The 26,663-nt window shown below is 43.9% G+C and overlaps 1 protein-coding gene across 1 annotated transcript in view; it reads left to right on the top strand.

Annotated features, from left to right (window-relative positions):
- The first annotated feature begins 6,487 nt into the window (after positions 1-6,487).
- LOC134623791 (scavenger receptor cysteine-rich type 1 protein M160-like) overlaps positions 6,488-26,663 on the top strand; it is a 28,079-nt gene continuing 7,903 nt past the window's right edge. Inside the window, exons 1-4 of the mRNA XM_065470196.1 lie at positions 6,488-6,494; positions 8,544-8,834; positions 25,954-26,259; positions 26,338-26,414. Of these exons, the coding sequence (XP_065326268.1) occupies positions 6,488-6,494; positions 8,544-8,834; positions 25,954-26,259; positions 26,338-26,414 (681 nt within the window). The remainder of the gene's footprint in view (positions 6,495-8,543; positions 8,835-25,953; positions 26,260-26,337; positions 26,415-26,663) is intronic.

Here is a 26,663-nt window from a genome sequence, read left to right as displayed (position 1 = left end):
GAATTGTGCCTTGTTTGCTGTCCTCTCAGTATGTCGCACACGGGTCAAATGACTGCTGCATGCATTTTAAGGCTTACTAGGCACGCCCGCCCTTGATTGCTCTAATTCAGCTCACCTGGCGGAGCGGTGCACACCAGGCCGTGCTTAGTTGTAGATTGCACACAAGGTCCAATCAGCAGCAGCACAGAGCAGGTAGTGGGCAGGAGGAGGAAGAGAAGAGTAACAGCCACACCTACTAGGTCAGCGCGACACCTCCCACTCGATCTTTTCTCAGCACTGCCTAGAAAGATCGCACTCAGGTGGGCTGGTCCCTGGCTTGATCTTCCACCGGTAAAAGGACCACAAGACGCCGGACGTCCCGATGTAAAATGGTGCTCAGCTCAGGACTTCTGGTAGCGGATTTTGGACTCTTGACTGCAATGCTGGAACTTGGAGAGACCCTCACATGCACATCTCGAACGATCCCTCGCGGATGAACAGGTTTGGTCCAGCGAGTTGGCTCCAGGACCTCCAGAAGTTGTTGACCATGGTTTGTACTTCTTTCATCCCTCACATGATAGGGTCCAAACAAGTCGACGGATGTGAATTCGAATGGTGCAGCAGGATTTGACCTCTCTTCAGGTAAGTCTCCCATTACTTGCTTACAGGTTCTTGCCTTTGCCTTCTTGCAGATGATGCACTGGTCCATGACCTTTTGGGCAATAATCCTTCCTCTGACAACCCAAGCCTTCTTTCGCATCCGCAGTGAGGTTCCTGCCACTCCGTCATGTCCCTCGCTGTGTGCTTCTCTGGCAAGGAGGGTGGATAACCAGGCTTGGAATGGTAGAAGGGGAACGGCTTTGCGGTCTTCTTTGAAGGTCTGGATTCTGCCACCACAAACTAGATGTCCACTTGTTTGGTCTCTGTAAACGACTAGTCTGTCTGTTGTGGTGCTTGGGAAGTTGACGCCCTCTTGTGCTGCTAGGCAAAGGTCTCGAAAAGCATCTCGTCTCTCGTTGACTGTGAGGACACCCGAAGATGGTACTACCTCCCACTTTTCTTGGTCTCTGGTCTTTGATCTCATGAACTTTTTGGCAACCCTCCAGACCCACGCCACGGTCCCAATCAGCCTTCTCAGGTTGCTGAATCGCCTTTCGTCTGTTGGGTTGCTACTCCTGCCAGTGGTCTTCTCGACTCTACGTGTACTGAGTCCTGAGCTGCATTGGTGTGGATTCTGGTAAGGGCCGCAACAAAAGCCTTTTTCTGCAGCTTTGTAACCTTTTCTCGAGCTTGGGCAGCGACTTCTCCGGCAGATTTCTTCAGCCACTCATCTTCAGGAAGTTGGAGAAACTTTGGACCTGACTGCCACTCGGAGTCCTCGGTTAGGGCATTTGGACTGGCCCCTCTGGTGAGAATGTCTGCAATGTTTGCTGACCCGGGAATCCACCACCAATCTTGGACATCAGTGCTACTCTGGATTTCACCAACACGGTTTGCGAAGAAGGTCTGGAAACCGTAGCTCTCACGCTGGATTGCACCCAAGACGGTCTGGCTGTCGACAAGGTGGTACCATTTTTTGACCTGGATTCTGCAGTGTCTCTGGAAGTAGGTCTTCAGACGGGCAGCAAAGACGGCGCCACACATCTCTGCTTTAACAGGATCGCCTTTATGGTTGAGAGGCGTCAGTTTGGCTTTAGACTCCACTAGTCTCACGATGACACTATGGCTGCAGCTCCAGCGAAGGTACATCACTGCGCCATATGCGTGTTCACTGCCATCAGAGAACGTGATGGCACTGGGCTCTGTACAGGGATCTGGTGGAGTCAGGGCCCTAGTGAAATGCAGTTTCTTCAGGTCAGCATACTCTTCCAGAAGCTTTACGGCGTCTTCTCGGAGACCTTCAGACAAGGCTGCGTCCCATGTGTCTTCGAAGCAGTATTTTACTTTTGCTTCTTGGAAAGCTCTCCTTACCAGGATGGCACCCTTCTGTTTGACAGGAGTCACAAGACCGAGTGGGTCATATAGGCCAGAGACTTGGCTTAGCAGTTCTCGCCTGGTTAGTGGATCAGGTGTTTGCTCTCTGACTTCTTCTCTGAGCAGGTCTTGACCAAGGCGCATTTTACTCCTTTTCTTTGAAAAGTTAACTGCAACCATGACATGAAGTTTGTCATCATTGATGGTGTAGCCAAGGCCAAGGGCTTTGTTGTCATCTTCCGTCAGCTGGTTTGGCAGGATCATAGTCTTTGGCTCTGATCGAGGCAACTCTTCCTTTGACTCCTCCCTCCCACTTTGACTGGAGTAGACCCAAGGCTTCATGTAGAATCCTCCAGCTCTCAGGATGTGCTCGATGTTGGCTGTTAGGTGTCTCAGATGGTCGAGGTCATTGTGTGATGTCAGGATGTCATCGACATAAGCATCTTCTTCCAGCACACGTTTCTCTTCTTTGAAGTGACTGAATGAAGGTTGGTTTGCAGTTTCTCTCATGGCGACTTGGGCTATGCAACCAGCAGGTTTGTCTCCAATGTTGACTCTTGTTATGGCATAGTCTTCTATGTCTGCATCTTCTGTGTCACACCACAAGAATCTGTGGAAGTGGACTTCTCGATCTTCCAGCCAGACGGAGTTGTACATCTTGCGGATGTCACCAAGGGCGGCGTAGACACCAGCTCGGAACCTCAGCAGGACAGCTCTTATCGGGTTCAGGACATCAGGACCTTTGATGAGGATGTCATTCAGGCTGAGGCCTCTGTACTTTTGGCTGCTGTTCCACACCAACCTCACTGGGGTAGAGACTGAGTGTGGATTTGGCGCGATGAGGTGGCTTATATACCATACTGGCCCAGTCCAACTCTGCAGGACTTCTCTGGACAGCTTCACTGCAGCTCTGCGGTTTACCATCTCATGGACTTGTGCAGCATAGGCCGTCTTCCATTCAGGTTCTTTAGATAGCTTCATCTCGGTTCTGATGAATGTTGCTTCTACTGCTTTCCTGTTATTTGGCAAGGTTGCTGGATCTTCTACCCATGGGTACTTGGCATGCCAATGCGGTTCACTGCTGTGGTCATCTTCAGTTGAATAAGTCAGGCCATTTCTCACGATCTCCATCTCCCTCTCTTCAGCGAGCGTCATTTCTTTACCTCCTGGCTGGCAGTTCCCACAACGACACCCTCCACATCTCGGCTGGCAAGCAGCTCCGATGCTTTCCCACCTCCACTTCAGAAAGTCTCTGCTGCTGGTAGCTGTGGTGGATAGAGTCTCAGGGTGATCAGGATGTTGACAGGAAGCTAGGTCTTTAGTGAACTCTTGGTACTTGAATACAGCAGCTCTCATTGATCTTGCAAAGTGAGTCTTGGAGGTGTGGGCCATCAAAGTGACTTCCTCAAAGAGGTCTGGATGCGTGCCCCCGATTGTCTTGCCAAGTGGACCGTCCCAGAGCACCAGGTCACCGATGGAGCGGATCTTTTGGGGCACCAGCTGGCCTTCTTTATGGCTGATTAGAAGCTGGATCTCTCTGGGTCTGATGAGGTCTTGGAGAGGGACGTCAGGGAAGATCTTCTGTAGCTTCTGAGGTCGAACATGTCTTTTTACTTCAGCAATCTTGTCAAGACCATAGCAGACTAACTGGTGAGGCTTTAAAGTTCCTCTTGAGGTGTTGACACGGATCTTGAGAAGGTAGCGCTTGGTTGCCACAGACACCTTCATACCTCCGACACCCTGGATGACAAGCATGACGTCTTCACTGCGAAGGTTGAGCTTACTTGCAGCTTTATGGGTTATGTAGTTTGTGTCAGATGCTAGATCAATTAGTGTCCCAATTCTCTGCCCATCATTGGCGATGACGTCAAGGAGCATCAGAATCACAGGGTACTCTTTTAGACCAGTCTCCTCCAGTAGACCTCTCTCTGCTGCCATGGAGTTGAAGACTCGTGATGAGACGTTGCAGAAAGCTTTCCGACACTGCTGTGCTAGCTCTGGCGATAGTTTAGAGATGAACTCTTCTTGAACCTCTGTGTACCTCCTCCCCTCAGCTCTCACCGGACCAGACTTGGGCGTTTGTGATAAGGGTCGTGGCAAGGGACAAAGAAGGTAATGATGCTTGTCTTTGCACTCTGGATTTCCACACAGGTAAGTCGTCTTTCTGCAGGGTCCGTCGTGGATCTCGAGACACCTCTTGCAGGCTCCAAGTTGCTGCACTGCATCCTTTTTCTCCTGTAACTTTGTGTTGGTTCTAAACCGTCTGCAGATGTAGAGCTTTCTCTTGTGTTTCGGGTCCCCACAGATGATGCAGCCTGCTGGATCAGTACTGGATTTAACTGTCTTGGTACGGGCGTACTTTATTGGGAACTTTGTTCTCTCCTTGGCAGGGTCGATGTCTCTCAGCTGGTCTAACTGCTCGTAGATGGACTCTTGAGATTGGAGGTATGCGAGCAGCTTGTCGAACCGGTTCTGATGAGTCACAGCATTCTTTGGATCAGCAGCGTGGGTAAGCCAGTCTTTCTTTAGGGACTCAGGCAGCTTGCTTTCAATAGACTTTATTACTAATAGGTTCTTTATGGCATTTGCTTTATCCAGCTCATTCAAATCATAGAGGGCCTTTTCAACTGCGTGGATAAGCTCTATAATTCTTCTAGGCTGGTTGCTACGGACAGGGGGGATAGCTTGAAGCTCCTCAATGAGTTCAACGGCGATGGTGGCTTGATTTCCATAGCGGTTCTCAAGGACTCTGAAGATCTCATCTGCCGAGGTGTATGTAGACAGGCGCAGATCTTTGGCCACTTTATCATCGAGGCTATCGAGGAGTTGGAATTTCTTTACTTCCATGGACCCGGTTGGTTCACCTTGCTTTTGCAGAGCCTCCCATTCCTTCCGCCATCTGTAGAACTCACGCTGGCTGCCGGTGAACTTTGGTAAAGCTGTGGCTTTCAGTTTTATGGCTGCGCCCGGGGCTGCGTTGCGGACTGTGACAACTGCTTGGTCGGCATCTTTTTTAATTCTCTCTGCTTTGATCAGGGCTGCCTTCCCTGACACCAGCTTTGGAAGGCAGGTTTCGAGCTCCACTAGTCGACGATCACAATCTCGCCTCTCAGCAAGTGGAGCCCAGCGGTTCCATGTCCGGTGTGCCTGCTTAGCTTTCTTCACCAGTTCTTCTAGATGGTGGAGCATAAAATCATATGCCTCCAAGGGTGTATCAGGCTGAATAGATGAGACGTTCTCACACTCCATTTCTGCTGATTTTAGAGCAAGGGTCAGTTCTCTTTCACCATATGATGTCCACAGTGTCTCTCTGATCAGGTGCTTCGCCTCCTTCAACTTCTGCTCACATTCTTTCTCCGTTTTCTCGACGTCTGCTCTCTGTTGGCCCATCAGCTCCGGTGTGCCCTCTGCTTCACACTGCGTGATGTAGGCGGCCTCAAGGTCCTCATTCACGTCAATCACCTTGGAGCCCTCTGCTGTGAGTCTCTTGAAGGAATCCTGCAGCTCCTCTACAGACATATCCATTTGGGTCCTTCTTATATGGTTGGTGAGTCTGGAAAACAGTCTTTTTGCAGTGGTTCGCTCTATTTTCAGCTCTTCGATTGACTTGGACTCAGCCATGCTGCTTTCTTGATTATTGGTTGGACAAGCAAACGGCAAGTTGCGATTTCCTCCAGGCCCCCAGGTGGAGTCTTCTCCGTCTTTGTGGTGAGCTTTTGTGGAGTCTTCACTGGTCAAGGCCGGTTTCCTTACTGGCCAGGCCGGTTTTTCACTGTCAAGTGTTTTCTGTCTGTGAGGTGCCCACACGATAGCCCGTCTAGCTCAAAGTCTTCCTCACAGTGCAAAGTGAATTGTGCCTTGTTTGCTGTCCTCTCAGTATGTCGCACACGGGTCAAATGACTGCTGCATGCATTTTAAGGCTTACTAGGCACGCCCGCCCTTGATTGCTCTAATTCAGCTCACCTGGCGGAGCGGTGCACACCAGGCCGTGCTTAGTTGTAGATTGCACACAAGGTCCAATCAGCAGCAGCACAGAGCAGGTAGTGGGCAGGAGGAGGAAGAGAAGAGTAACAGCCACACCTACTAGGTCAGCGCGACAATTACAGCCCATTTGCAAAACAACACCTGGAGTCAAAAGTGTAATCCAAATTAATATCACATAAATATATCAATAATATATAAATATCTTATTCAAATTATTTCTGGTATATAGACGAGAGAAAGACAGAGATTAATTACAGGTGATGTATTTCTTAACACCTTTTCTTTAGGGCTGGGTTTAAAAATCTATTTTAAAAGATCTATTGATTTTAGCTTGAGTGTTATTGATTCATTAAATCCTGAATCGATTTTTAAACATAAATGTATTTTGCCAGAAATGCCAGAATCTCATGTTAAAGCTCACAAAACTATTTCACCAACCACCAAACAGCTGAAACAGCAAATGAGAGCTGCTATATGGATTCTGCATAAAAATGTAAACACAGAGCGTGGATCGTTCACCTACACGCTGTAGAATATATATATACTGGAAATGCTGGGTATACAAGTCTGGCCTAAGTCTTCGGTCAGAAAGACTGCAGCAGTCCAGGAGTTTAGTTCACTGTTTTTAATTAAGCTTCACAGAAGAACTGGTTACAGCAGGGCTTGCCATGATAAATCCAACTGTGATGCAGCCAGATATGAACTTATAATTGTGGCAGGTGCAGACTATAAGCATGGTTGTCTGGAAACAGAAACAGGTAATGCTATAATTAGCAGAGTCAAAGATAACTAAGAAACAATCAGAACACATCATCTACTCAGACACAGCAATATTTTACAATGTCCATTGTAAGACAAGAAATTGGCTAAATAGCACATACACGTATCTTCCCAGTTGCTAGTACTAAGGCAAGAATGTGGCAAGCTAACAACAGTTAAACTAAACAATAAACAACAGAAAAATCATGTAATCATTGGAGGAGATTCTGGCCACTGGTATTAACTTAGTGCAAACTAATTAAATAATTAAGTAAACCTAATATCAGTGTACCGAGGCATAACTTTGGCTTTAACATGCACAAACAACTATAACTATTATCGTACCAGTTAACACGTCAAAGGTAATAACACTTGCAGTTTAATTAACGCACACGTTACAACTGCCATGCTCTGCTGCTGGCCTTTCGTCTCTTACTCTCCCTCTGCATGATGCGCACATGACCACTGATGCGCTCACTTGGGTGCGCTTGATTCTTGCCTCTAGCCATCCTGAGGCTGAGTCAGCAGGGAATTTGTACACACGCCATCGTGACTGAAAGATGACATTTCACAGATTCTGAAGCTGCAGGTTTCATCCCTCCGACCAAGATTCATTGAACCAGCAGCAAAAGAAGATCAAAATTACACTTCACGTTTGAGAAACATCATCATTAATTACCTATTACTTTTGCTCTTTTGCTTCCACCACAATAAAATCACATTTCCTGCACAGCTCTTTCTCTCTCTTTCTCAGTGTACTAAGAGACCAGTTTACCATCAAAATCTGTTTTCTGCATTATTCTGTGCTTATTACACACCAGTCTACTGTTGTATTAAGTGCTGTCTGCCTCCGAGATGAAAGCCTCATTTCTGCTGTTCAATACCAAAGAAATTTGAACTTAAAAATTATGCAAATTGCAAAACACTTAGCTGTGTCTCTAATAAAACCTCTGTAACTTTGCTCTGCTTCATTTCAGCAGCATCAGGTAATGTTCATGTGCTGATTCATAGTTTTCTTCTGTTTTTGATCTACTGCAGAATATTTTTAAAGGGGTTATCTGCTATAAAAAGTCGCAACTTGGTTTGAATCCAGAAAGACACCAACAAGAATGAAGCTGATTTTTTTTAATGACACAAAGATAAAACCACTGTTTTGGAAAAGAAATGTTTCACACTAGATAGAAATGAATGAAATGATGATCAAAGCTTTAACTAGAAACAAGAACAGACAAAGTGAATGACAAACAACGATCTGAAAGCTTTGAGGACCTCCATGAACCTTTTTGAAAGATCTGGATCCACGCGCTGCTGATAGGGATCATATGATGTTTGGGGTTCTCCCTGCTGTTGTAGGGTCTCAGCACCTGTGGATGAATGTTGTTGTTAATTATTGCCATATAAATAAACTTAAGTGACACTTGAAGAGTTTTTTTCTTAACAGGCTAGCTATTCATTGCAAGACAAACATGAAACACTCAAAAAACCATTTAAAATCACCAATTAACCTACCGGGTATGGTGAGCATGCTCTCCTGTGTCAGCATGATGTCTGATGAACAGTACAATGTGAATCTGTCTCAGTCTGACTAACGGAAAACTCTTTTTTTTTCATATTCTGAGAGTTTTTATCCACAGCTGAGCTCCAATCCGAATCCTGCTTCATACTGATGGATTTTCTCTGATTTTTGTTATCAGGAGTCCAGCCTGAAGGAGAAGATATTTCAATAGGTAAACAGAGAACTCAGATAGAAATAAAAAAAACCCACAGAAGCAGCAGCAATGTTTGACTTTAATATTTTCAGAGGGAAATTCACTTCTATTACTAATGACTCTATGCTTTCTGTTCAGAGCCTGGTGATGTCAGGTTGGTGGGAGGAGCCAGTCGCTGTGCAGGTATACTGGAGCTGAAACATCTGGGAGAATGGAGACCAGTCATTGGCTCATTCTATGTTGTGACCGCGAAAGTAGCAGCTGTCTTCTGTGAACATCTGGACTGTGGCTCTGTTGTTAATGTAGAAAAACAATATGAGTCCACTAGGAGATCTGTGTGGAGGATCGAAATTGCTAATCCTAGATCTGCTCTGAGGGACGTTACAAATTCAGCTGAATCTTCCTACATTCTGCATGCCACCTGCTTAGGTAAGGTTCAGTGACACCATCAATGACATCAGACAGAGCAAATGCAAAAGAGTGCAGGTTAGATAAAAAACACTTCTCACACTGAACATTGTGTTCAGTGTCTGAACAGGGGCGGATCTAGAGAAATTTTCTTAGGGTGGCATGAGGGTGGCAAAGAAATCAAATGGGGTGGCAAAAATCAAAGCCTCTTTTTCCCCAAACACATATGCAGGTGGTTACATATGGTTAAAATGATTCAAATGCAGTAAGTATACACGTTTTTTACATACTCATACACATATAAATACAGTCTATAACTTAATTATTGTCTGTAGCCCACATAATTACACACTTTAGTTACATAAAACATGGGAGTTTTGATCTTATGTACTGTATTGCCTGTATAATGAATAAATATGTAGCCCAATAAGTATAAACTCCAGAAAACTACACAACAATGGGCGGTTCATTTACAAACACAAGTCTAACTTAAGTTTCACTGTTTTTTGTTAGAAAACAATCGCATTGTCACGTGCTTAAATTACACAAAATGTCAGAAATCTGCACTGTCATGTACAAAAATTTAAACCCAATTTTTCATGATTTGTTGGATCAACCCACTGAGGTCTGAAATACAACCGGCCATTTTTGATTCCTTTTGAGTTTACGTTTGTATTTCACCCTCAAATTGTTTCATTTAATTTTTTCCCCTTCCCTTGTTTGGTATCATTCTTTTCAGCTCAACTGAATTTTTTTTTTTTTTCACTGACATACTGCATTAGTATTAGTGATCTGAAATCCCACAAAGAACTTAAAATCTTAGTAGTATTTTTTTACTGTAAAAAAACCCACAGACATGTTGAGTAAATATAAATTGTACATTTTGTAAACATATACAGCTATTCGTCTAAAAATGCACCCAATACACCTGCCGTTTTTTCATTTTGTACAACCATTTAAAAATATTACTAAAACTAAAATGAGAGAACAATCAGGTGTTGCAATAAGATGCCCCACAAATGATGTGTGCCAGTAAAAAAAAAAGTTTGTCCACCAAAAGACAGAGGAGAACAGCACAGGGATAAACCTGCAGGTCTGACAACAGGAGGTGTATCACTCCGCTGGTTTTCTACTTAGTGACAGTGTTAGTGATGGTAAATTTGATTATTTTTACTGAATCGAGTTTTAATGAGTCACTCACCAAAGTGAATTGGGTTTTTTGAGTCATTTGATTCACTGAGTCAGTTGACCAGAGAGTGCAAAAAATGCTCAGATACTCCCCAGAGGCTCCAGACTTTTACATAAAGATATTATATTCAGTCCTGTAGAAAGTTATATATTTAAAAATATATGATCCTCTCTGGTTACTCTGGTATGAATAACTCTGAATCACTTTATGGTAAATAACACACTATCTGCAAAAAACTGTGAAAGAATTCCAGATGACAAGTTTGTAGTTCAACACCTTTGACCTTCATCAGGTTTTATTTAATTGTGTCAGAGAAAATCTCATATGCTCTTCATGCAACTGAGTACATCACGTGTTTAAAACGGAAGCTGTGCAGGTCTGAGATCAGCAGCTTTGTGAAACACCAAACTGAGGTCCTGTTAATGCTGATACATAGTGACACAGTTACATGAGTGATTAATCCTTTTGTTTTTTTGTCTTTAACTTTATCAATAAAGCTGCAGCTTTCACTACAGCACATGTGGTACTTTAACCTTTGTACTGTTTTCATCAGTTCATTTTGCAGTTAACATGTTGGATGATCTGTCTGCTGTCACTGGGTGGTGCTGAGGTCTGAATCTGAGGGCAGCTCCTGTAATCACAAAGAGAACAGAACCATCACAAACTCAAATATAAATTTTATCCCTCAAAATTGAAATAAAGCTGATTCTTCTGTCCTCACACACTCAGGATCGGAAGTTCTTCTCTTACATTTTTTCAGTATTACAGTACACTACAGTACTTTAGTCCATAGTTCCTGATTAATGAGGAGTTACTGAAGTACAAGGTTTTAAAAAAGATGTTACTGTCTTTACAGATGTGGCAAGAGACTGAAAACATGCCGGTGTTTACATATATTTGATATTCAGTTCTGCACAGGAGCTGAAGCAGCGTGCAGCCTGTTGCTTTTACAGTATAATACTTCTAATAAAAGTACAGTAACAGTAATTAGTGACTGATTAGCCCGGAAGGTTTCTCTTGATTTCTTTAGTAAGTTCATTCACCTGCACAGATTAGCTGAACGAACCCCGATAGCCGAGTGCTCATCTTAGCTAGCTATGTCTCAGTACCTAGCTAAGGACAGTAGTTACGGATTAGCTTACAAACACGATTAACTTACCGAAAAAGTGCAGCGGGGCCTCGGGTCCTTCTGTCAGGTAGTCCAGTTTACTGAAGAACACCTCAGACTAGGGTTGCCAACCGACCCTTAAAAAACGGAATTGTCCCGTATTTAGAAACAAAAGTACACGTCCTGTATTGAGCTAATAAGGGACGCACTTTGTCCCGTAATACAATGAGAATCAAAAGTAGTCTATAACTTTTAATGGAATTAACGCTTTGTTTGAAAACATAATTCCCAGCCCCTCACCTGCTTTGTGACCAATGAGCTGACAGCACACTTATGACAATTCAGATTACCGCTTATCTCATTGGTCGAGGAAAGGTCGCTTACGGAGAAAATACCAGAAGACAACAGATGACCACAACAAGAAGCATGGCCAACAGTGAAACAAACGCAGACACTGCGGTGCAAGTCTCGGACGACAGTACACCTAAAGCTGGGCAGACACTGTGCGATGTTTTCAGTCACGTTATTCAGCTCCTGCTCAAACTGCACGATTGATTCATAGGGGTTATAAGTTCGTAGGTCACAATGCAGGGTCTCACACTATATGGCCCAATGCTCTGATGCGACCTGAGTGCTCACACTGTGCGTCCATAAAATGAAGGTTATAACAGAAAATCTGTCGCTCGCTCTCCCTCTCTGTCTTTCACTCACACAGACACGCACACCACCACCATCAACTTTGCTAAACTGCTAATGAAAAACATTGATCAAGCAGCTGCGATTGAGCAGTAACGTAAATCCAACTATTTTCACGGTTGTTGTGGTCGTGATAATTTTGTGATGCCACATCGAAAAGGCTCGGATGAGCTTTCCAAAGTTCTACAAGTTGTGCCTCCACTGCTTGTGTCCAGATCACACGCTGCACTGCTGTGCTACTCCGTCTTTTTCACTGACGTTTACGTGTTTGCGCGTGAGCGGCTGCGGTGACACCCTCACGAGCGACTGATGATCGGGAGCTGATGTTAATCGCTTCTCGTTACCCCACCTATACTACACGATGCACGATGAAGGCCAAAATCGGGCCGATCAACAAATCAGTCGCACGACTCAAAAATCGGCTCAAAATGTGCCAAAAATCGCACAGTGTAAGCCCAGCATTAGACCACCAATGTTTGTTCCCCTCAGAGAAAGAAAAAAGGCTGCAAAAGTACTGGGAGGAATGGGAAAAGGAAAACACCTGGCTGGAAAAGTGCACGATAACATCTATAAAGCGCACTGCACTGTGTGACGGCGCACTTTTTCCATAGGCATGCTTCTAATGGTGGGCACATGAAGAACATGAGGGGCGTGAAAGCTCGGGGAACCCTTAACCAATTTTTTGTCCACCAGGCCACGGCAGAAGCAGATATGGTCTGCAAACACTGGTTTGTTTTTTTAAACCCTCTGGTCAAGGTTAATATGGGCATGTGCAGTGAATATCAGCGCTATGTGGCCAGAAGTGTGATAATATCATTTATTTTGTGTAATAAACAACTGCAAGGATAGATGATTATAACAAATAGATGACTAATACATAAAAGTAATACATAGATGAATAATATGCGTAATCATGGCAACAAGCGGGTTTACTAACGGGAGCTGATTAGCATTAGAAAAGCTGAAATAATACCTCAACTGAAGCCAGTTGCACTAAATGCACTATATGTGCACTGTTACAAGAATGTTTTTCGTTCTATTGTTTTCTATTAATTTATATAATTTTAAGTTAAGCAGGACAGAGTTCTTTTAAAGAAACATTTACTTATATTCTCAAAAGTTAAGCATGACAGGCTTCTGTTTAAGCAAGAGACCTGTTTTATTGTGTTAATGTTGTCATTTTGAGCTAAAAATAAATGGCTAAATGATCATTTGTTTCCCATGTGTTCATATCACAAAGAATATACATCTACTTAAATCAACTTCAAGTCAAATGGTTAAAAAAATTATTTCACACACAAAAAAAAGAGCTACAAACTTCACCACACTGGGAGGGGTGAAGTCAACTGGGTCGCCCGGCCCTGGCCAAAAGGTGTCCCTTATTTATTTTTCAGGCAGTTGGCAACCCTACCTCAGACTGTCAGGTTAAAACACTCGGTTATGTTTTCGTAGCGTAAACGCTGGCCCGCCTCTCAGAGCCTACGCTCTATCTGCTATTCCCGAACAGAGATACGCAAGTTTCTCTGTGACTGCAGCTGCCAGTCAAAGCTGTTATGATGACGTTTCACCCCAATTTAACATCACCGCGGTAGGAATTAGAATCAAACTTATGGGAAAGGAGACCCCTTGGACATCAATCAGCATGATGAGAACTATTGATAACAAAAGAAAGAATAATTAAATAAATTTATTTTAGTCTGACCCCAGTCCCATCCCCTAACATGGAGGAGGCGGGGTTTATGACCTATACTGCAGCCAGACACCAGGGGGCGATAGAGACGTTTATCAGACGTCTTTATTTTGTGTTTGCAGACGACACTACAGTGGTGGGTCTTATCACCAACGGTGATGAGACGGCTTACAGGGAGGAGGTCAGCGTCCTGACCCACTGGTGTCAAGACAACCATCTCACCCTCAACGTCGCAAAGACAAAGCGCTTTACACTACATTCAGTCATTCACCCATTCACATACTGGCGATGGCAAGCTACAGCTACACACTGACAGAGGCGAAGCAGCCGGACACTGGCGCCACCGGGCCCTCTGACCACCACCAGTAGGCAAACATGGGGTTAGTATCTTGCCCAAGGATATTTGGCATGCAGCCAGGAGGCAGCCTGGGATCGAACCACTGACCTTCTGATTGGTGGCGGACCTGCTCTACCACCTGAGCTACAGCCACCCACAAAGGAGTTGATAGTGGACTTCCGGAGGTGCAGAGAAGTACACACCCCCATCACCATCAACGGCGCTGCTGTGGAGAGAGTGAGCAGCTTCCGGTTCCTTGGTGTACATCTGGCTGAGGATCTTACGTGGTCAGTACACATAAACAAGACAGTGAAGAAGGCACAGCAGCGCCTCTTCTTCCTCAGGAGACTGAAAAGATTTGGCATGAGCCCCCGCATCCTCAGGACCTTCTATCTCTGTGCCATTGAGAGCATCCTCACTGGATGCATCACCACCTGGTACGGCAACAGCACCGCTTACAACCGCAAAGCTCTCCAGAGAGTAGTGCGGTGCTCTGAAAGGATAACTGGAGGTGAGCTTCCCTCCCTCCAGGACATCTACAGGAAGCGGGGAGAATCATCAAGGACTCCAGTCACCCCAGCCATAAACTGTTCAGACTACTTCCATCAGGAAGGAGGTTCTGCAGTATCCGGTCCTGTACCAGCAGACTGAGAGACAGCTTTTTCCATCAGGCCATCAGACTGCTGAACACCTCATAGATACCTCACCTTCACTACTGTAACTTCAACATTATACACTCCATACTGTATATAAATGCCACTGTTTTGCACATGTCAACTACCCACCTCTGTATATTTTATATATTTTATTTTATGGGCGACCGTGGCACAGGGGGTTGGGAAGCGCACCTTCAGCCTCTCTGTCCTGGTCGTTGTGTCCTTGGGCAAGACACTTTACCCTACCGCCTACTGGTGTTGGCCAGAGGGGCCGATGGCGCGATATGGCAGCCTCGCTTCTGTCAATCTGCCCCAGGGCAGCTGTGGCTACAACTGTAGCTTGCCTCCATCAGTGTGTGAATGTGAGAGTGAATGAATAATGGAATTGTAAAGCGCTTTGGGTGCCTTGAAAAGCGCTATATAAATCCAATCCATTATTATTATTGTTTACTTTATTTAATTTGTAAAATATGTATACACACACACACACACACACACACACACATAGAAAAAAAAACCATTTAGTATACACATCCAGTAATGGATACACTCTTATATTGTACATATATTTATTACTATCAGATTTAGCCATCCTTATATTTTGCTTGTTTCATGTTATTGTATTTTGCACACCTCTGTTGCTTGTGAAGCTCGCACACAAGAGTTTCACTCACATGTACTGTACCAGTGTACCTGCACATGTGACGTGACAATAAAAGTGATTTGATTTGATTTGATTAACAGTAGTTCATGTTTAGAATAAAAAGTCCCAGCTCACTGATTTGATCGGGGCAATAGTGCCCAAAATGTTGTATAATTTTGCTGAGAGATCTTTTACTTTGTGGTAATCTTAGATGAGTAGTTTTATCGACAAAAACCACCAGGTCATTCAGTGTTCCCTTATCGCTAATGTATCAGAGATGTTGGTGTAGTATAACTGAAGTAATGTTGTTAAGTCCTTAAAGTCATATTCTTTTATTGTCATGACTCTATTTTTATTTTTGTATGATATCTGATTTATATGGAATACGGCTCAAATAAACTGAAGTCTTAAATACTTAAGTAATTTAACATTATATTATTCACATATAAAACTATGAATTGTAATTTTAAATGGTTTAAAAGCATGCAGAATAGCATATGTAGGCAAGTATATTTCTCCTTCTTTTATCAAGAAGCAAAGATAAAAAGGGGAAAAAAAAAGAAAAAAAGAAACAGAATCAGAATCATCCGTCCCCACCAATGCCAAAACCAAATCTACGCCCTTGCGTCACTCCCAAAACTTTTCCTTCTTCCTAAACAACCAAATCCTACGTGTTGACTTTTTTTTTTAATTGGTCGACATGGTACATTTATCCACCGATAGGAAAGAGGTGGCTTTTTTCCCCTTTCTTTACTGTTTTCGCACTGTCCTTAGAAAACGCTTAAAACACACACACACAAAAACGTGATGACAGTATTTAGAAAAAATGGCTGGCTGCAGCTTGTTGCTATGTCAGCTTAACATAGTCATGTGATTTGGAGGTGCAGCATGTCCGTGGACCACAGAGGGTTAATAACACTCACTCATTCATTCCATTTCCAGAGTGTAACATCCAACCACCTGTGTAAAATCCATAATTCCCATGGTGTTGTTCAAAATGTGCTCTGGCACAATCATAAGCATCGCTTGCTACTGAAAACAAGAAAAAAGCCAGTCCTGCTATGGGCTGAACCATTTGTTAACGGTGGAGGGGGGGAACACTATGCAATATATTCAGTTTTAGCATTTATATTCACTGTTGACTGTAACTACGCTCAAACTGTTAATGCTATCTTATTTTAATAAACAACACTGTCATATGCAAAACTGGGGTGGCACTTGGGGTGGCAAGGGATCATTTTAGGGTGGCACTTGCCAGCCCATGCCACCCTTCTAGATCCGCCCCTGTGTCTGAAGGTTTTCGCTAGATTAGATTAGCTCGTAGCAGACTCGCTAGCAGCATGGCCTCTTCAGCTGTCCCTCCCAAGAATACCTGGCTGCAGCCACTGGGGAGTGCCATGTTGCGACCTCCACAGTAACCGGAAACACGTAACTTCTGTTAAATCGACGTTGATTGTGTCCAAATTCATGGGCTGCATCCTCCTGAGGACCCGGCCCACGTAGACCACGAAGGCCGGGTCCTCAGAAGGTCAGAAGTAAACGGCTGGGGAAATTGGACAGTCTAGCCTTCTGATTAGCGTCACCGCTGTCTCAGTGGAGTTTAATAAACGCAGCCGTCTGCTCCTTGCTATCTAAAATATAACAGGACACTGGTGTAAATTCTCGACCGTCTCATACTTCTGTTTAATCAGTTTTTTGTTTGACGTTTACTCAGCTGTGTAAAAACCAAGGAGGAACCCACCCGGGGGATTAATAAAGTTTTATTTTATCTAATCTAATCTAATAACTTTAATCTCAGCCAAACCGATTTACTCACGAACAAATAAAACACTGAAAAAAGCCCAAAAATAACATTTTTAGGTTGTCCAAGTAACTTGTATATTACGTTTAACCTGAGTAGCGAAAGTCCACGGTGATCTGAAAATGATGTGCCGGGAGTTGTGTCGTTCTCGGCGGCTTCAGTGACCCTCGAGCTCCCGGCTAGCTATTGAGCTGGTGGGTAGCAGACGTCTCCGAAAATGTCGAAGCACTTTTGCAAATATGCGATATCTTGATAAACCGAGCAGATATTTGATATTACACAGCTACTTTCTCGCCTGAAAATATGTTGAAAGTTTATTTTGTGACCCAGAAAAGTTAGTAGGCGTAATTATAAAACTTAGTAGCAGCCGCATTGTTGGAAACTGGAGTTTGGCTGGGCCGCGCTATGAATTCTGGGATATGGTAGGCCATGAAGGACACACCTGACCCATCCTTCAAATTCGGAGAAAAGGAGGACGCAGTTGTCGGCTGCATTCGGAGGAGTCTACGAATTTGGACAGCCTTCGGCGCGTCGCTGTGACGTAATCGGTCTACAAATGCAGCCTCTGGAGGATGCAGCCCATGACTTTGGACACGAACTTTGACAGCGAAAACTAAATTGGGTTTTTGTTACTATTGATACTGCTGAGAAATAAGTGGTTTTTAACACTCTGGGTTTGTTAAAAGAAAAATCACCATCCCCTCAGCTAGAGCTGGGCGATAGAACGATAACGATATGTATTGCGAAATAACTTTTTGTCGATAGAAAAATTAAACTATTGCGATAGGCCTCATCTCTCTTGTCCTCTTAAAAAAAAAAGAACAGCCAATCCAAATTAAGTAGCGCAGAGCTGAACCAATCACAGCCGCAGCGTCACGTCACGTGACTTGTTACGTGCAGCACAAGTGCCAAGGCGCACATTCAATTCAATTCAATTCAATTTTATTTATATAGCGCCAAATCACAACAAAAGTCGCCTCAAGGCGCTTTATATTGTACAGTAGATTGCACAATAATAAATACAGAGAAAAACCCAACAATCATATGACCCCCTATGAGCAAGCACTTTGGCGACAGTGGGAAGGAAAAACTCCCTTTTAACAGGAAGAAACCTCCGGCAGAAACAGGCTCAGGGAGGGGCGGCCATCTGCTGCGACCGGTTGGGGTGAGAGAAGGAAAACAGGATAAAGACATGCTGTGGAAGAGAGACAGAGGTTAATAACAGATATGATTTGATGCAGAGAGGTCTATTAACACATAGTGAGTGAGAAAGGTGACTGGAAAGGAAAAACTCAATGCATCATGGGAATCCCCAGCAGCCTACGTCTATTGCAGCATAACTAAGGGAGGATTCAGGGTCACCTGGTCCAGCCCTAACTCTATGCTTTAGCAAAAAGGAAACTTTTAAGCCTAATCTTGAAAGTAGAGATAGTGTCTGTCTCCCGAATCCAAACTGGAAGCTGGTTCCACAGAAGAGGGGCCTGAAAACTGAAGGCTCTCCCTCCCATTCTACTTTTAAATACTCTAGGAACAGCAAGTAAGCCTGCAGAGCAAGAGCGAAGTGCTCTAATAGGGTGATATGGCACTACAAGGTCATTAAGATAAGATGGGGCCTGATTATTTAAGACCTTGTATGTGAGGAGCAGGATTTTGAATTCAATTCTGGATTTAACAGGAAGCCAATGAAGGGAAGCCAAAACAGGAGAAATATGCTCTCTGTTTCTAGTCCCTGTCAGTACTCTTGCTGCAGCATTTTGGATTAGCTGAAGACTTTTCAGTGAGTTTTTAGGACATCCTGATAATAGTGAATTACAGTAGTCCAGCCTGGAAGTAATAAATGCATGAACTAGTTTTTCAGCATCACTCTGAGACAGGATATTTCTAATTTTAGAGATGTTGCGCTAATGGAAGAAAGCAGTCTTACATATTTGTTTAATATGTGCGTTGAAGGACATGTCCTGGTCAAAAATGACTCCAAGGTTCCTCACAGTGTTACTGGAGGCCAAGGTAATGCCATCCAGAGTAAGAATCTGGTTAGATACCATATTTCTAAGATTTTCAGGGCCGAGTACAATAACCTCAGTTTTATCTGAATTAAGAAGCAGAAAGTTAGCGGCCATCCAGGTCTTTATGTCTTTAAGACATTCCTGCAGTTTAACTAATTGGTGTGTGTTACCTGGCTTCATGGAGAGCTGAGTGTCATCTGCATAGCAGTGAAAATTTATGCTATGTCTTCTAATGATGCTGCCTAGGGGAAGCATGTATAATGTAAATAGAATTGGTCCTAGCACTGAACCCTGTGGAACACCATAATTGACCTTAGTGGGTGAAGAGGACTCTCCATTTACATGTACAAATTGGAGTCTATTAGATAGATATGATACAAACCACTGCAGTACAGTACCTGTAATACCTACAGCATGTTCTAATCGCTCTAATAGGATATTATGGTCAACAGTATCGAACGCTGCACTAAGGTCTAGCAGGACAAGCACAGAGATGAGTCCACTGTCAGAGGCCATAAGAAGATCTTTTGTAACCTTCACTAAAGCTGTTTCTGTGCTGTGATGAGCTCTGAAACCTGACTGAAACTCTTCAAATAAGCCATTCCTCTGCAGATGATCTGTTAGCTGTTTGACAACTACTCTTTCAAGGATTTTTGATATAAAAGGAAGGTTGGAGATTGGCCTATAATTAGCTAAGACAGCTGGGTCTAGAGATGGCTTTTTGAGTAAAGGTTTAACTACAGCCAGCTTGAAGGCCTGTGGTACATAGCCGATTATTAGAGATAGGTTGATCATATTTAAGATTGAAGAATTAGTTAATGGCAGGACTTCTTTGAGCAGTTTTGTAGGAATGGGGTCTAAAAGACATGTTGATGGTTTGGAGGAATTAATTATTGAAGTTAACTCAGAAAGATCAATTGGAGAAAAGGAGTCTAACTTAACATTGATGGTACTAAGAGTAGCTGTAGACGATATTACATCTGTGGGATGATTATTGGTAATTTTTTCTCTAATCATAAAAATTTTATTTGTGAAGAAGTTCATGAAGTCATTACTAGTTAACGTTAAAGGGATGGTTGGCTCAACAGTGCTCTGACTTTTTGTCAGCCTGGCTACAGTGCTGAAGAGAAACCTGGGGTTGTTCTTATTTTCTTCAATCAGTGACGAATAGTAAGATGTTCTGGCTTTGCGGAGGGCTTTCTTATAAAGCAGCAAACTATTTCTCCAGGCTAAATGATGATCCTCTAAATTTGTGACACGCCATTTCCTCTCCAGCTTACGAGTTATCTGCTTTAGGCTACGTGTTTGAGAATTATACCATGGAGTCAGGTACTTCTGATTTGAGACCTTAGTTTTCACAGGTGCTACAGTATCCAGAGTCGTACGTAGTGAGGAGGTAAAATTTTTAACAAGATAATCGACCTCTGTTGGAGTAGCGTTCAGGTAGCTGCTCTGCTCTATGTTGGTACAGGGCATTGAAGATGATAACAGTGGGTGGATTATATTCTTAAACTTAGTTACAGCACTTTCAGAAAGACATCTACTTTGATAAAGTCTACTCTCCACTGCTGTGTAATTAATTTTTGTAAATGTAAATGTTATCAGGAAATGATCAGACAGCAGAGGGTTTTCAGGAAACACTGTTAAATGTTCAGTTTCTATGCCATATGTTAAAACAATGAAACTACTGTACTATACTGCTGAGTGACTGTCTTCTGCTCGTCATTGCAATGTTGACCCTGTGCTAACTTGCATATGACAAATGAAGCTGAAACTGAAAGGCTTCAGATAGTTAAGAGTGAGAAAAAACATTGCGTTCATCTTTGCAATTTTGTCTTCTTACACAATATTTGGATTTAAATAAAACAAACAAAACACTACAATTTAGGAAATATTAGTGGGTGTTTTTGTGTTTGTTTTTTTTGTACTACTTGGACACTAAAGTGGCCCTCCAATGAGATGATGGTGCCAGAAGTGGCCCGCAGCTCATTCATTTATTTATCTATGAACCCAGATAACACAAACCAATTATTTAAATTGCAGGAATGTCTTAAAGACCTGAATGACCTTTGATTTTCTGCTTCTAAATCCGACTTTAAAAGATAAAAGGACCTAAGCACAAGACAAAACTGACATTATTGTAGCTCTTAAACTCTTAGACATATGGTATCTAACCAGATTCTTACTGTGGATAGCATTACCTTGGCCTCAAGAGTCACCTAATGGTTAGGCGACCACGGGGTTGGAGTTACAACAGAGATCCACCCCCCTGTTCTCAGCTCAGACATCGTTTCCCTCATGTCAGGAGCTCTGAAACCGTTGGAAATTGTCCAACGAGTTCTGTCACGACCTCATCACACTCCTTGGGTCTTTAAATCTCCCAGCCTGATACACCTACAGATCTGCCGCCTCCTCCCTCCTCTGAAGAAGCAGCTGCTAATGTCAGTAATTTTTTCATCGAAGAGCCTATGCAGATGGAGAGGGTATCCAAAAAGCTGAGTGAGAAATGCTGGCGTGAAGGCCTTTGCGCTTACTGTGTGTCGGTCTGACATCTCCGCACCCAGTGTCCCCTACGTCCAGGAAATGACATGGCCGGGTAGACTCGGGGGGAGTCCAGTCTAGCCCCTCCCACTCCTCAGATCCCTCCTATTTCCAGTCTACGGTAATGTCTCACCCAAATACCAGAATAGATTCCACAGAGACCCCTCCTCCAGAGTCCATTGACCTGGACAAGATTCCTCAGATCTACTACAATCTCTCTGAGGTCTTTAGTAAAAAGAAAGCCTGTACCCTTCCCCCGAATCATTCCTGCGACTGGAGTGGTATTCTCTCCCTTCCCCCTCCCATTCATCTGTTCTCCTTGTCCCCTGAAGAAAACAAGGCCATGAAGGATTGCAGAGGCTCTCCAGCAGGGCTTTATTTGACCCTCCACCTCTGCTGCAGCCGCTAGGTTCTTTGTTGAGAAGAAGGATGGGGGCATCCATTCCCCCACACTTGGTCGAGAGTCAAGTGTGGCTCTCGACCACACTTGACTCCCTCTCCCAGGCCCAGGCTAAAGCCTCCAGATGTTCCCCATTGACCAAGCAGGTCCTTCCGTGACCACTGATTCACCACTGCCCCCGTGCTACTCCATTGATTCTGCTAAATCGTTTGTGGTGGAGGTGGAGGCCTCCGATGTGGGCACCGGCGCCATGCTCTCTCAACAAGGTCCAGATGGAAAAAATCCACCCATGCTGCTACTTCTCAAGGAAGTTTTCCCCCATGCAGCAAAGAGATGGCATCAGGGAGAGGGCTTTAGAAGAGTGGTGGCATTGGGTTATGGGAGCAAAAGAACCTTTCCTGATCTGGACCAGTCTTTAGAACTTGATCCACATCCAAACTGCCAAGCAACTCAATCCCAGGCAGGCTTGTTGTGCCCTCTTATTCGAGTCCTCCAACTTTCATCTTGCCTACCATCCTGGTGCCAAGAACGCTAAGTTGGACACCCTCTCCAGACAGTTTTCCTAGGTGAATCTTACGCTTGAGCCTTGCCCGGGTCGGAACACCCGCAAGTTTGTTTCTGCTTGTGACATTTGGGCCCTTTCCAAATCCTCCAGCCAATCTTCTGCTAGTGACCTTCAGCTCCTCCCTGTTTACACACATCCCTGGTCTCACGTCGGTCTTGATTTTGTCACCAGTCTTCTGCCAGTGGATGGTCTCAACATTATCCTCACCTTTCTGGATCACTTCTCTTAGGCAGTACACTTGGTTGCTTTATCTTTCCTTCCCTCTGCTAAATGGACAGCCAGACTCTTTTTGGAACATGTTGTCAGGCTTTCTGGGTTCCCCAAGGACATTAGTTCTGATAGGGGACCCCAATTCACCACCCGGTTCTAGAATGCTTTCTGCCGCTTGGCTGGGGCCTCTTCCAGTCTCACTTCTGGCTCTCACCCTCAGACTAACGGGCAGGCAGAACAGGCCAACCAACAATTGGGGTGCTTTTTGAGATGCTTCGTCTCCACCCACCTGTCTAGGTATGGGCTGCTATTTCTGGATCCAATGCTCAATACAACAAACAACATCGCCGCAGACACCTCCCAGCCCGTTTGTTTCAACCAGGGGACCGGGACTGGCTCTCCACCAGAAACCTGAAACTCCGTACTAAATCCAACAAGCTCACTCCCAGGTTTATTGGCCCGTATGGAATCACCGCCAGAATTAATCCGGTCACTTATCAGCTATGTCTTCAGCCCACCATGAAGGTCCATCCTGTTTTCCACATGTTGCAGCTTAAGCAATGCATTACCTCTCTACTGGCACCACCCTCTCCAGCCCATGGAATAATTTGTGTGCGTTTCCTGCTCGTGACATCCAGTAACACTGTGAGGAGCCTTGGAGTCATTTTTGACCAGGGTATGTCTTTCAGCGCACATATTAAACAAATATGTGGAACTACTTACTTCCATTTGTGCAACATCTCTAAAATTAGAAATATCCTGTCTCAGAGTGATACTGAAAAACTAGTTCATGCATTTATTACTTCTTGGCTGGACTACTTCTCCCCTGAAAACTCCCTGAAAAGACTACAGTTAATCAAAAACACTGATTTTGTCTTCCCTTCTTTGGCTCCCTGTTAAATGCGGAATCAAATGCTAAATACAAAGCCTTAAATAATCAGGCCTCATCTTATCTTAATGACCTTGCAGTACCATATCACCCCATTAGAGCACTTCACTCTCGCACTGCAGGCTTACTTGTTGTTCCTAGAGTATTTAGAAGTAGAATGGGAGGCAGGGCCTTCAGTTTTCGGGCCCCTCTTCTGTGGAACAAGCTTTCAGTTTGGATTCAGGAGACAGACACTATCTCTACTTTTAAGATTAGGCTACAAACTTTCCTTTTTACTAAAGCATATAGCTAGGGCTGGATCAGGTGACCCTGAATCCTCCTTTAGTTATACTGCAATAGATGTAGGCTGCTGGGGGACTCCCATGATGCACTGAGTATTTCTTCTTCAGTCACCTTTCTCATTCACTATGTTTTAATAGACCTCTCTGCACTGAATCATACTTGTTATTAATCTTTGGCTTTCTTCCACAGCATGTCTTTTATCCTTTATTCCTTCTCTCGCCCCAACCGGTCATGACAGTCGTTCTTGCTGGAGGTTTCTTCCTGTTAAAAAATAGTTTTTCCTTCTGTCGCCAAAGTGCTTACTCGTAGGGGGTCATATGATTTTTTGGGTTTTTCTCTATATGTTTTATTGTAGGGTCTACCTTACAATATAAAGCGCCTTGAGGTGACTATTGATGTGATTTGGCACTGTATGAATACATTGAATTGAACTGAACAAACAAAACCAAATCCAAAGAACTGCAGCACACTCAAGTTTCAGTAAAGCTATTAAAATAGATTTCAACCGAACAAATCTCAGAGTCACAAAAAAATCCTTCAGCTTAGAAAATCGTTTAACTCCAAGACCATTTCAGCATTTTTCCTTCTAGACAGCTCAGTTTAGGTTCTCACTCATCTACAAATAGGATAAGATATTAGAATAAGAAAAGATACACATTATCTTTCACAAAGCTGAAAAATGCCTGTGTTAAAGAAGCCAAAACATGAAAAACACAGTAAAATAAAATATCATAGAAAAAAAAATCAGAGAAAGGTGAAAACCAGGTGAAAATATCGAGCTTTCACAAATTGAAAAGAACAAAAATCTAGGGCTCAATAAGTGTAAAACTAAATATAATCCAGTAAGCAAATGAAAAAGTAAATCCATCCATTCGCTTCCCCTTTCCAGGGCGGGGTACACCCTGGACAGGTTGCCAGTCTGTCACAGGGCTAACACACAGGGAAAGACAACCATTCGCACTCACATTCACTCCCGCATTCACACCTATGGGCAATTTAGATTTTTCAATTAACCTATCCCCACAAACCGCATGTCTTTGGATGGTGGGAGGAAGCCGGAGTACCCAGAGAGAACCCACGCAAACACGGGGAGAACATGCAAACTTCACACAGAAAGACCCGGGCCTGATGGTGGAATTAAACTCAGGACCTTCTTGCTGTGCAGCAACAGCGCTAGGATGAGAACTTGATCAGTTTCATATTCACAGATTAAATGTTTTCCTCTGAGAACCACCTTGTCCACTTGAGGTCCTCACACTGTTTTATGGATAAGGCTTGAAGGTTAAAGCCAGCCAGGAACAAATCAGTGACTAAAGCATGGCTGGGAGTGGAAGTTACTGGGAGTGCTGACACATTTGCAGCAGCCACAGTATCAACCACAGACAATGATGTACTGACATCAGCTTTGAGCAGTTCAGCTCAGCTGGGTTAATCAATATCTACACACCCACATGGCCTACTTCACCCTGGACTCCTCCCTAAAAGGCGACAGTTCAGATCTTTGAGATCTTTGGTGTATTTTCTAATTTATTCTGGGTTACAGAAACATGAGCAAGAATGGAAAGGGCTGACCCTGTTTGCGTGGAAAGCAAAGGAGTATCTAAGCAGATGAAACAGAAAAGATGATGATACGAATGATGATGTTTATAAGCATCAGATATCAGTAAGAGCTGATTCCAGTGTATGGAATATAGTTGTGATGCTGACATGACTCCAGTGTGTGCTATTATAACGCTTTATTCTGTTGTTAATGATGAATTCATGTTGTAGTGGTGCTGGGTTAGAATCAGTAAATGGTAAATGATTCTTATCTAGCTCTTGTTTTATAGCACACAACTTGTACATTGATGCATTAACACAAGCACTTTTTTGTCTTTGCTGTTTCTAAGTGCTTACTATCTAACATTCATACACATTCAGAGGAACATGGGCTCCAGTCTTTGCATGCCAAAAGGATATTTGGCATGCAGACTGGAATCAAACCTTCTGGTTACCAGGTGACCTGCTCTATCACATGAGCTACAGCCACCCCGTCAATTGGAAGTGAATAGTTGTTTGCTGCCACCTTTTTCTTGTGTGTCTGTTGTCTCTGATTTCTCTCTGTTTGATCTTCCCTGATCTCTGCAGACTCTGTCAGGCTACTCAATGGTTCCAATCTGTGTTCAGGCAGACTGCAGGTGAAGTCTAACCAGAAATGGTTCTCAGTGTGTGAAGCTGACTTTGACCTGCAGGATGCAGAGGTGGTCTGTAGGGAGCTTGGCTGCGGGCCTCCTTCAGTCCTCCAGAGGGCACTCTATGGAGAAGTGGAGGCTCCAGTGTGGAGCAAAGAGTTCCAGTGTGAAGGCCATGAGTCTGCTCTCCTGGACTGTAGAAGCTCAAGCTCAGCTAGAAACAGCTGCTCGCCTGGCAAAGCTGTTGGACTCACCTGCTCAGGTAGAAGAGGAGCTGCAGCTTTGATCTGGTTCTAACCCACTTTATTCTTTTACTGATGCCACTCTGATTTCTATCCAGAGTCTCTCGGGCTGGTGGGAGGAGCCAGTCGCTGTGCAGGTGCACTGGAGTTCAAACATCTGGAAGAGTGGAGACAAGTAGCTGGGTTTTACTCTAACTGGAGTCTGAAGTCAGCAGCTTTTGTTTGTGAACATCTGGACTGTGGCTCTGCTGTTTATACAGGAAATACAAACAGGTTACCATACAAAGCCAAAGGTGTGTGGTTAATGAAACCTGAGTGTCTTCAGTCTGGCTCTGCTCTGAGAGAGTGTTTAACATCACATGTTGGACCTCCATATGGAGTACATATTTTGATGACAGAATACTCTAGCCACGTGTATCTCACC

This window comes from Pelmatolapia mariae, linkage group LG3_W (assembly GCF_036321145.2).
Source record: "Pelmatolapia mariae isolate MD_Pm_ZW linkage group LG3_W, Pm_UMD_F_2, whole genome shotgun sequence".
Classification (NCBI taxonomy): domain Eukaryota; kingdom Metazoa; phylum Chordata; class Actinopteri; order Cichliformes; family Cichlidae; genus Pelmatolapia; species Pelmatolapia mariae.
The sequence above is the reverse complement of the archived record's forward strand: the minus strand, read 5'-3'. Positions and strand labels throughout refer to the sequence as shown.